The sequence below is a fragment of the Bactrocera latifrons genome, unplaced genomic scaffold (assembly GCF_001853355.1).
Source record: "Bactrocera latifrons isolate USDA-ARS-PBARC rearing strain unplaced genomic scaffold, ASM185335v1 scaffold_829, whole genome shotgun sequence".
Taxonomy (NCBI): Eukaryota; Metazoa; Arthropoda; class Insecta; order Diptera; family Tephritidae; genus Bactrocera; species Bactrocera latifrons.
Genome location: NW_017537522.1, coordinates 61,366 through 74,124, shown reverse-complemented (window position 1 = coordinate 74,124; position 12,759 = coordinate 61,366). Strand labels below are relative to the sequence as shown.

The 12,759-nt window shown below is 34.5% G+C and overlaps 1 protein-coding gene across 1 annotated transcript in view; it reads right to left on the bottom strand.

The window, feature by feature from the left end:
• Positions 1-398: 398 nt before the first annotated feature.
• The window catches only part of LOC108977028, a 61,974-nt gene continuing 49,613 nt past the window's right edge, over positions 399-12,759 (bottom strand). Inside the window, exons 7-11 of the mRNA XM_018946521.1 lie at positions 8,154-9,260; positions 8,016-8,096; positions 7,749-7,924; positions 810-1,014; positions 399-759 (exon numbers count right to left, since the gene is read on the bottom strand). Coding sequence (XP_018802066.1) covers positions 519-759; positions 810-1,014; positions 7,749-7,924; positions 8,016-8,096; positions 8,154-9,260 — 1,810 coding nt within the window. The 3' untranslated portion in view covers positions 399-518. The remainder of the gene's footprint in view (positions 760-809; positions 1,015-7,748; positions 7,925-8,015; positions 8,097-8,153; positions 9,261-12,759) is intronic.

The window sequence follows — 12,759 nt, the reverse complement described above, 5'->3', positions numbered from 1 at the left end:
TACAAGGCAATCGACAGGCCAGTCCTCAATTACGCCGCACCACTGCAGTCACCTGCTTGGAGTGGAACCGCCTCCTAGGAACATCAAGAGGTCATTCCTTTAGTATGTTGAAGACATTGACAGTACTCTAACCCGACTTCAGAAGTAATAAATCTCCGACAAGCATTGAACGCCATTCTCAGTGGAGCTATCAACACCTCTTTGCATGTCCCAAGATCCCCACTCATCTAACACACCTCTCCCTTTGGTCCGACCACTTCAAAACAGCACGGATTTTGGTCCTTCCATTAGACGACGTCAACGACAACTTGGCTAACACTTACCATTCTAACGGGGACAAAGTACTCGTTAGAACAACATCGTCAGACATAGGGCGTGGARAGAATAAGAAAAAAAAGTCAATGTCTTACAGATTTTGAGTTAAAATAATATTTTTCTCTTATAAAATGTGTATAATTATATCAAATAATTATAAATTAATTTGTGTTAAAGAATTATTGTTGGAAAATTAAAACTAATTACTGTTTTAAATGTCTGCAGGGAGACATAAGAAATTCTTTGAGAAAATCTATACCACTGGGTAAAAATTGTAACTCATCAGAAAACACATAAAGCGGGGGAGATATAATATCTTTAACTGACAAAGTTCGAATATTATTTATTTCTATCTGGAACTCAGTTTGTTTAAGTAACGGATTATTATCTCTGATTCCTTCAAACGCCCGTGTAAACTTTCGCACAATCACTCGATTTGAGTATCTGAAAAAAACTAGTTATTATATTTAACAATATATAATGTTTCTAAATACCTAATCAAAGAAGCTTCCTCTCTGCAAACTAGTATCCACAGGCTGCGAGCATCTCTAAGTATGTTAGTGCAAACTTCATCCATGTGTTGTAATAGCTTAAGTATAGGATCTTCATTATTATAAGCATGTGAAAGCAATTTTAAATCAACTGGCAAATTAATCTTGAGATTGAAATCTAAGATGTGATCAATTGGCTTCCAAAATTCTGCAACAAAATATTATACAAATAATAATCCACATACATATACATAAATAATRCATTAAAATAATCATAATACAAATAACTTTTTCCCAATATAACAAACCCAGACCAGTGTGTCGTCACGCAAGAATTTTTGTGTTCGAACGCATAGCGATGAAAATTAAAATAGAACAAAAAGGCCGAATTCGTTTTCTTTGGTTCACGTTATAAAAGCGATTGTAATTTATTTAAGCAATTGTTACTTCTAATGTATGACAGGATTGCAGTGTGCCAAAATTTACAAATAGTAAGTGACGCCCCTTACATATCAGATGACGCTCTGAACATAGAACCATTGGCGAGAAATGGAATTTCGTTACTTTAATTGAGGCCTCCGTAATGAAGAGACCGAGGTGGAATAAGTTTCCAATCAATCCCTTCTACGAGACACTGCCGATAAACTGCTCCAACATGATGATGTTTAAGAAATTGTTACAGTAATTCTGACATTTCATTTTTTGTTCCACCAAAGTTTGTTGCGTTATCAGACCTAATGGTTTTTGGTTTTCCACGAGTACAATAAAGACGACGCAATGTTGCTACAACGGATTCACTTGATAGATCCCTTACAACTTCCATATGAACCGCCGTCGAAGTAAAACATATGAAGAGACTTATGTAAAATTTTGTTGATGATCTGCTTGTCTTGTTTCAGATTGGTAGTAGAACGGTTCGCAATGGTCAACTCCGATGATTAGAAAGAGCTGACTTTGACGGACGCGGTTTCCTGGTAAATTTCACATAATCTGTTTCCATATCTTGGTCCTTAGTCTAAAACAACGCCCGCACTTGTTCACTATGTGACTCACCACATTTTTGTCTCCCAGGGGCCAATATGGTTGTCGTATTGCATGTAGATTCTGATGTCGAAAATGTGTTATAACAAACTCTGTTAAGGAATGTCGCTTGAGTAGAATGATTGAATATCGTGAATGGAAATCCAATAATGATTTTTCTAGACGTCACCTACTCAGATAATTCCAAATGAGTCAACAATGATGACAAGAACGCTCGAAGAATATTTGTTTTGATGAAACTGTGTACGTAACCATATATGCGCTGCATTACTGTGAAAGAGTTTATATGTATATTTACAATGAAGCGAAATGTGAGTCGGCGAGAGTAATGCCTTTTTCCACTGTTTAGTTAAATTTCCAATGCGAATACTTACATTTGGACCAATTTTTTTTTCGAATCAAGTAGAAATGAGGATCTAAACTTTCAAAGTGAAGAGTTTAATAACTCTATGGACGATGAACCTTTCGACAAGATGTCTGTCAGATGTGTTGGTACATACCGCCACTCCATGCTATTTGTGAAATATTGTATACTTGTAATGCGACTGGCGTCAAAAATATTAAAACGTGACGGCTGCTCCTTGATACATGACAAAACCGTTGTAAAATCCGACCAGCAAAAGAACCGACAGTTAAATATTCGTAAATTGTATAAAGGCTGAACTACCTGAGCCAGAAGCTTAGCTGCAAATAACTTTAGTACTTTAGTTTATGAACTGTGACTGCATGGCCAACTGTGTGGAATATGCATGTCCATCTATACGAGACACAACGTAGGTGCAAGGTGCCGTAAGCTAAGAGGCTGCCATCGCAAAATCCATGAAACTAAAAGCTAGAATTTGATTAGTCAACATATCGTGGAAAAGTTCTATAATCTAAATTCATCGTAAAGTTGAAGCCACGCTAAGCTGTTTGATAAGTCATTTACCAATGACTTTCGTCTCAATCTATCTTCTCCACCCAGTCTTTGAAGGAATGTTTTGCCTTGCACACTACGGGTCTAATTAATCCCAATGGATCATAAAGTTGAGCTATAACGAAAATATCAGCTTCGGAATTCCAACCGTATTTATCAAAACACTTCCGTTATACAATTTGATTAATTTCTCCCTATCTGTATCCGGCACATTGCTAAGTCTTCTGGTTTATTTACTTTAATACAAACAAATTSACGTACATATTTCAATATTTTTGGTGTCAGCATCGGTGATTAAGTCGTCGATAAAAATCACGTTGAATGATTTTGAAGCCAATAGGGTAAAAAAATGCTTCATCGACCGCAAGTTGATCCATGGTGCGAATAGTTAAAAATGATGTAAACTTTTTTCGGTACGTTATCTTATAATGTTTGAATATTTTTGTCATCCTTTGGATCGTCCTTCTAAATTCTGCACTGCAAGTAATTATCAGGCGCGGTGACTCGGCTGCACTGATTACTTCTGTTAGGGCGACTGAATTAGCACTACAACGAAGAAGTGTCGGCGATACGTATTGTAACTTTATTATTACGTTCGAGACGCCACCTAAGAGTTAGAAACCGTCGTAACACTTGCTAGTAGGAATCACCAAGAATTCTAATACAGGACTTTAGACCGAAACGAATATTCGCTTGTCAGCAGGGAACAGTGGTTTGCCTTGAAATGATCTTAGCAATCAAGTTCCTCTCTTGTTGCTTTACGAATGGGCTCAAAGCTATTGTCTATTGTAGATTGATGATCTGTGTCACATTCAAGCGGGATTGTTATTGTTGTTGTATACTATGATAGCCTTCGCGATGTGCTTCGCCCACCTGATACGATCCATCCAAAACGAGTTTTTGGAAAATATAATTATTTTTCAAACGAATTTGAGAAATGCAAAGCAAAAAAATATGCTTGCACCTACGAAAAGATCCACACGTTGGAGTATCTAAAACTCAGAAACAGCAAGGTTGATATCACGGGAATATCCCAATACTGATTTCAAGTGGATAATTTTGCTGATAATCGGCGATTGTTGGAGTTACGGTAGATTCTAAGTTTGCACTGAAGCTACTATGTATTAATCGAAATGTAACCGCTAGAATTGACAATAAATTCCAAATATCCGATACCGGAGACTGCTAAAGACGATTTCGATTATTGCTGGACAATCCAGAATCAGGAGTGATGGTGTCTCCTGTTCCAAGTCGTAGAACCGGCAGTTTGCGCAAGAGAATATGCCCATGTTGGACAAGTGCATGCTTGCTTCTCTTTCCACTCTTTCATCCATGCGGAGCAGCTCCTTAAGAGTGTGGGACTCTACCGCAATGCAGTGTTCCATCATCTTGGACACTGCCGCAGAGCGAGCTAGTTCGGCGGCTATCTCATTTCCGGCTACCCCTTTATACCACGGCACCCAGATTAGGTGTACCCGGATGCACACTGATAGGTGATTCAGCCTTCCTATGGTTGCGATAATAACGAAGAACGTAGCCATGGCTGTCCACGCGGACGATTCCTCAATCGAAACCTTTTCTGTCCTCAAACCATGTGTTTTAGGATAAAATTTCTGTGAAAAAGCGATATACAATTTGTTCGAACGAATGCAACCATGCGATACTAATTTGTCCACTTGCGACCGCAACTCTCCCGATTAGGTCTTGAATGTGTGCCTGAAAAATCAAACGTCGATTACTGAATCTAAGTAATTCGTAGCAATTGCGTAGTTTTCGTTACGCATTTCAAGTGATGGAAAAGTATCCAGTGCAGCTCCTTTTACGCATGAACGGAAATGCTGGAATTAGTAGTATAGTAGTATATCTCCCATACAACCGAATTAAATCAGAAGGCTGTACTTTTTTATTTAGTGACTTCTAAGTTAGGTTTTCCAAAGGCGTGGAGGTCAATTATTTAAAAATAATCTACAGTGCCTTAAAGCCGTCATTAAAAAGACGAACTACTCTACAAAATGTTAAAATCATACAAATTTAGATATTTTTACACTCGAAGTGTAACGAACTAAAAAAGCCATAAATTCGGCTTGGAAAACTATTTTTATTTATTTTAAAGTACAAAATGTGTGAAAATAATCATAAAGGACCAATTCACTTTTGCTCGATATGACCACCTTTTGCCTTGGTCTTGAGACGTTAAAAAAACGAATCGCAAGCTGCCCGAATGTAACTTGCCGGTATTTTGGCCCACTCAGGGACAATGGTTTTTTTCAGCATGTCGAGACTGGTGTATTCGGACCTTACTCTCCAAAACGGCCCAGAGAGAATAATCCATAGGATTCGCATCTGGTGAATTCGAGAGCGATTGTGTGGTCACACTGGAATTCGGAACGTTGTTTTTCAGCTATTCTGGGGTCACTCGCGCCTTGTGAGACGGTGCTGAGTCTTGCTGATACGTCCATCTTTTCCGACCGAAACGCTTGCTTGCCAACGACTTCAAAGCAACAACTGCTTCGCCCTCTCAAGTCTTACTTTTTTTTCTGCTTCGTTGTGAGATCATGGCCTTTTGGAACTGGTAAGGCTTGACCTTGAGCTCATTTTGCAATGTGCGTCGGATGATGCGGCCGAATACTTTCAGTTCATTAGCCATTTGATTGGCACTTCGCCATGGATTTCCCTGAAGTCGCTTCTGCACTCTCCGAACCATCTCACGTTACGTTGCAGTCTTTTGATGACCACCTCCATGACGTTTTGCGATGCTACCAGTATAATTGTAAAGGGTGATGGTGCGATAAACAAAAACTTTATTCACATTAAGGTGCTCACGACCAACTGTTGGCTGTGATTTACCAGCTAAATATAAAGCAATCACACTATTACATTTGAATTCCATCGCTGATCACTTATTTTTGCGTTCACTTTTGGCAGAACGCTTTTGTAAACTTGTGAACCAAACTCCGAACTGTCTTTCACCAAAATTTATAAACAGCTGATTCCAGTGCGAGAGCTACCGAACGGGCTGAAGTTCGTTACACTTCGGGTGCCGACCCTGAATAAAATTCTCAGAACACCCGGTTTAAGAGCTAATACTACGGTGATCTAACCCCATTTGTATTAGTACAAAAAAAATAATAATAAAAAAAAAATATATATATATATATATATATTTATGTATATGTACATATTATATAGTTATACTTCTAAATAAATGCACGAACACTTTATTGGAGTATAAAGAGTGAAATTGTTCCAATTTTTATGTATACATATGAAACAATGTAATGAATTTTATTTATTCTTCATTTAGTATAAAATGATATATGTCATAAACAAATATGCATTAAAATTAAAAAAAAAAAAGCTCTGAAGTATGTTACTGATTTTTATCAAAGAACTTTTTATTACGTGCTGTACGAAGACTTTATTAGAACACTGTATATAAAGCAAAGTATAGTTCAATACTTAAATATTATTATATACGAAAAAACTACAACTCGGAAACTGTTCAGTTACAATAACAGGAAACGTAAAATTAAAGTCAGCCATAATCAGCCAGGTTTACACATTCGGTATATGGGGGCTTTAAAAATATGGTTCGATTTCGATCATTTCTAGCGTTCCCTTTAAATTTTTTTTCTTTCTTTTTCTGAACAATGTTTTCTTCGACTCATTTTTCTATATGAATAAATAATTGATACAAACATTCCCTCACAGATCTAATTTAGCTAATAAAATTATTTACTACGCTTTTTAAATGCAATACTTTCCGATTATGAAACTATTTCGCGATTGCTTATATTATTTTCTCATTAATTACAGTTAACTTTAACACACGATGATGTTATCCTTTCCTCTTTTTTTAAGTAACTATTGCTGCAATTGTTATTATGCAAAAAAGTAACTTCATAAATGGAAAATTTCAAAACAATTATACCATTATTTCAAAACCAAACCTTTGATTCTATTTTATTGTCCGTAACTGTATTGAAAAATTACATCATCAGATAAAATTTTATATTGTTATATACGGGATGAATGTTACAAGTATTTTTAATCCGTTTCATATATTAACGTTTTCTTGTAGTAGGATCTATTCACAACCATTGAACATAGTTTATACACCTTCTTATGAAACCATTCCATACCATCTTGGCTCTGAAATTAAATTCTTCTGACATATTTGGTGAGTTATCACACCTTTAATAGTTTTCAAGAGACAACCTATGTAAGTATTACATATTGTGACAAAAAAGTATCCGGAAATTGTAAATAAAACGCAAAATATTTAATTATTAATCAATATTCATTTTGTCGCCTTCAAAGTATCCCCATCAGAAGTAATACACTTATATAACGATTTTTCCAGTCCTCGGAACTCTTTTCAAAAGCATCTTTCGGCGAATTTCGTTTTATCCCTTCGATTGACTGAAAATGGATTCTGGTTTGGGGAAATAAAAAAAATTACATGGAACCAAATCTGGTGAATATGGTGTTCATTGTGTTTATGAATTAAATTTCATCGCATTAATTTTTTTTTTTTTAATCCATAAATTTTTCATCCACAACTCTCAGCGTTTTCGACGGGTGTTCTCATGACCACATAGAACTCCTTCCACACACGAAATTTGGTTACAAAGTTTTATTATTAGTTATTGTAAAAATCGAAACACACTATTGAGGTGTACCAACTTAAGCAGCTGCTCTATAAAAACTGGCACAGTAATTAAGGACAGTCGTACCAACTTAGCAAAACACATTTTATTAATATCATTTATCCGGGGAATTTAAATTATAGTTTCCGGGAACGGGTACGAAAAGGCATATTCACAGTATGTTTATTTGATATAGTTTTATGCGATATGTATATTAAACCTTTTAAAGGTTCCAACATTTTTTTTTTTCTTATTAAATCACAAATCCCCCTCCAAAGTTTGATGTTCTTTTATTTTGTCCATAAACATTAATTTACTTATAAAAGATTTACTTACTTGATGAGACTCGACCGCTACGTAAACAAACGTCTTGTATTGAAATATAATTTCCAAGCTGTGCATCGTCGGAGTAAATAATTTCGATAGAAAAAGAAACAATTTTTTTATGAATAAGTGTAATTATCTTCCTTGCTCTCGTTTGATAGTTAAACACCCAATTCGGGAATGCTTCGCTGTAAATATTAACAATAGTACATAGATATATTTAAGAAAACAAGTTTATACATAAATACGCTATACATGTATAAAAAATTTAATTTTTACCTGATCACGCTATTCAGGGTCTTAAAAGCAATGTCAGTTCTTAATGCTTCAAGCTGCAGTTCATTGAGCTGTTTCTCTATTCTAAGAATGTATATATTTATTAATATTAAACATGATATTTCGTCATAAATCTCTTACTTTTTAAATACGTAATTATCTTTATGCAGGATTTCATTTAAAGAAACCGAAGTTTTTTCATAATCTGAGTCAAAGATTAAGCCCAGCGAAGGCGATAAATTTGAACCATTTTTTTCCAATGACCTTCTTCGCCAACATTCATGGACATTTTTCAATTTTGGAAGATTGCGGAGCCTCATTAAATATTCCAAACCAAGAGAGGGTGATGGCGGCAATGGTGGCAATGCAAATGACTCACTAGTGACTGACATACTTCCAGAGGAAAACGATTCCTGGTTATGCTTACATCGACGACAAATTATTACGTGATTTTTATTCCTAACTGTATTTATTTGAGCATCTTTATCTTTTAGCAATAGAGAACTTTTTTCCATAGGTTTATGTCGATTAGTGACACAATTATGTTCTACTATCAACTCTTCAATGGGTTGCTTGTCGGAGCGCTCATTTTCTTCACAATCTTCAACATTTTCAGAAGCAAATGTTTCAACGAGACTTAAACGAGTTTTTTCAATATCGTCAATTTCGGAAATACATAAAGAAGAATTTTCCCGCTCTAAGTTTATGAATTGTTTATTAAAAACAGCTGTTTTGTTTGAGTCTGTTAAGTATTCATTTCTAATGTCTTCTTCAAGTCCATTAATAACATACGACTTCTGTTGGGCTAAATAATATACAGATACATCCGATATGGTAATTGGGTTATTTTCAAATATGGACTTAACGTTCTTAAAACTTTCATTTTCAATTCCAAGGTTATCTGATGTTGTGGAAGGAAATGGGACTTTCAAAATTGAACTCCGACTCTCGAGTTTGGTTGCCGCTTTCCTGGGAAGTTGAATTGTATCTAAAGAAACATCTATCATTGTAGAATCCACTCCTTTGCTTGTAATTGCCGAGTTAACTGAATTTGATTTTCGCTCCTTTATACTGCAATTGGAGGTAATAGGAAAAGGAGACTGGAAGGTATATATGCTGGGACTCGTTTCATTGTGAACTTTTAGACCTTCAGAAGCTTCCATTTTCATTTGTGTTTTTCTTAGAGTATCTTCCTTTAATGAGATATCTTTTAAAGATGTACTGCAATTGGTTGGCTTATCCGTTTTACTAAATAAAAAAGGTAATGTTTATTCAATAATTGTAATTGTATATGTACGCAGTGAGCAAAAAGTTTACGTACACAAATTGCTCAAACATCAAACTAAAACAAACTGTAACCGGAAAAATATTTTCATATATACGATTAAGATTTAATATTAGACTTAGTAAAACCCTTCACTTCTTTCATCAATTCAATATTGTCAAAAAAGCAAAAAAAAAAAAATTATAACAATTAAAACAAACAAGGCTACGTACATTCTTAATACTTTTTTTGCAGAAATTACTTTTTTGCAGAAGAATTTCAAATATGTGTCCAACGTCAGAATGAGCCCGTGATATTTACCGAATTAACAAATCGTCATCGAGTGTGTGAGACAATAACTGAAACATAATCAATATGCATCTAAACAATTCAAAATGTGTCGCTGTACGAATGCTACAAAACACTTTTCACATCTCTGGGGAATCAAGAAACCAGGCTTGCATTTGCAAAAACCAATATTGCTGAACCGGGCGTGAGTCAAAATTCAATAGTTTTGGTTAGGATTACATTCGGTTTTGAGAAATCCCACATTCAGGGAAACTCATTTTATACACATCAACAAATGATTATATACATTCATACAGATATAAAATTATTAAAAATTAATTTAATTATTCACTATACTAATCATGCCAGGCGTTCGACAGGCGACGCCATATATAACGGGACTTTTGTTACCGCACTAAAAAAATTCATACGCCAAAAGTGTACGCTCATCTTGTTTTAGTAGTAATGGAGGCAAAATATTATTAAATTGCAGAATTACGGTCTAAAATAACCCCCAAATTGCGTAGACTAAAGGTTAATATGCCTACCTCAGTGGCATTTTGCACCGTTCGGGCACACATGCACCTTTTGAAGACTAGATGAGGGGATCATTCCGAGCAAACATGAAGGGGTAATTGAGAGCAACGTATTTTACCACTCCTTGCTTACAAATGAGAGCGCGTGTATACTTTATATGGGTATTTGGACTGTGGATAACAATTTTGAAAATGCCTAAAAATTTTAAGTTTCCTTATAATTACCATAAATTTATAAAATAAATTAATAAGTACAATATTCCAGATAATACCATATTTGGGACAACTTAATAACTTATAAASCTCTGCATTAATGTGGTCATAAGTTCATAAAAAAATCGATACGTGATTCACCATTTGTTATTTTTTTTAAGTCTAGGAACTTTGAAACACAGCTTGTATATAAACCACAGCTTAGTATRGAGCATTTGTCATGAAAATATGTAGATTTACTGAATAAAGAGCATAACTCACGAGTAAAGAATATATTTTTTTGATCAATTCGCGTAACAGTTCATTAATTGGGGGCTCAAACAATCCTTCAGATGGATATAAGTGCACAACTTAACATCTGAATACTTCACACTGAAATCCTTTGTAAAGAAAGCCACATTACTCAAATCTTCAAACCTTATTCGAGACTGGTTTGAGCCATGAATCATTTTGTTGGTATAAATGTTTGTAAAATTGAAGGGGGTATGCTTAATTTCTGGAAAATTATTGCTTTGCAAATTAGGTTGTCGATTGCTTTATTCGTTGAATTGATTGAAAAATTTCTTATTTTTAGGATGCACATATTGATTAGAATATGGATATTTTTTAGATAATCATTTTGATTAGGATAAAATGGAAAATGATTCGTATTAGCTTTAAAATATTTTACATTACGATTATTATTATTCATATAATTAGGTAATTTTGAATTTAAGTTAGTAATTTGAATTGTTTTCTATTTAGATAATTTTTTATTATCTCCATAATATCAATTTATTTAAATATTAATATATTAATATATTTCACGCGCTAACACATGTTTGATTGATTGTCGTTTCTTTTAAGTCATTCGTGGGTTATAGCGTCGCAAACATCGAGCAAAATAAAGACAAAATACGGCATATTTTACAGTACTACTACGATAAAGGCAAAAATGCATCTCAAGCCGCCAATAAAATTTGTGCAGCTTATAGACCCGATACAGTTTTCATTTCCACCGCACAACGATGGTTTCAACGTTTTCATTCTGGTGTAGAGGTGGTCGAAGATGCGCTCCGCTCCGGAAGGCCTGTCGTCGAAAATTGCGATAAAATCGCTGAATTGGTCGAAAGAGATCGGCATACTCGGTCAAGAGCTGGGCATGAGTCATTAAAAAAAATTTTGTGAACAATTAAAATTCAATAAAAATACCGCAAAAATACCCAAGACAACATAATATTTTCATTGCTGACTTAAGGTCAGTAGCAAGATTTGCACTAATTAACGCAGTTAAATAATTTGGCAATTCTATCTTTAGGGTTTTCAAACTTATTTGATCTAATTCGTTATACAAAGCTATCTGAGTGGAATTGCTATAATTTTTTAATTTTATAACATCTTTTACTCTACGAACTTGTGTATTAATTTCTTCACATACTAGAAATTTTACATTATTGTTAAATCTTATATTACTTATTTTTAAAATTAATGTTGTAACTGGAGTGTGTTCCCCAAACTCATCAATAGGTAACTGCCTTAACGTCGTCCAATCCTGTGGTTGTTCTCGCTTTACCATACCTATCGCCACGCCTCTTAGTTTTCTTATAACACAATGTAAAAAGAATAGGGGTATTCAGATCAGCTTTGTTAACCCATTGTTATCTGACTGTACTCTCCAGTACTACTTCGAATTTTTTTGTTTTAAACAGAATCGTTGAACTTCTTGCTGCAAGCAGACCAACGGTACTTTAAAGTACAAAATAAAGCACACATATAACAGTACTTTTTGTAATATTCGTGAATTTTTCGCTCTCTATGCTCATTTCAAGTTAGTGTTTTCCATAGTGCAGTCGTAAAAAAAAGTGTAGTATTATTTTACTTATATATTGCAAAATTCTTAAAATTTCTCCAGGAAATAAAGAGAAACCTAAAGTTTTGTTAATTTCACATTTATTGTTGAAGACGCAAAGGAGTCTAACTTTTTTGTTTACCAGTGATATTTGATTTTCTGAAGGAGACTTGTAAGTACTGTCGGGCTCTATTGGCCCTTGTTTTTTACACACAACACTGACTTCCTTATATACAGGTTTMTACAGATAATATAATATAATGGCTGGAGTTCACGGCAGATTTTTGACAGAAAATCAAATTGCTTCCATTTTGGAAGWAATTCCAATTGATAATGCACAAGAGACGGATATTGAGAGTGAGGATGAAGATGAAGATGAAGAGGTGATGACTTCACCGAACGATGAAGATCAGTTTTTGATTGAAGTTCTAAACAAAATTCAGGAAGAAGAAAATTAAGAGACAAATATTTTGCCGGAAAATTTCCGAAGCGCAGTTTTTGAAGGAAGGAATCACATTTCATTCAAATTTATATGCGGTACAAAAAAATAAAACTTTGAATCTACAAAAAAGTGAACTATTGGCATTTATCGGCATAAACTTTTGTACGGGCTCTGTA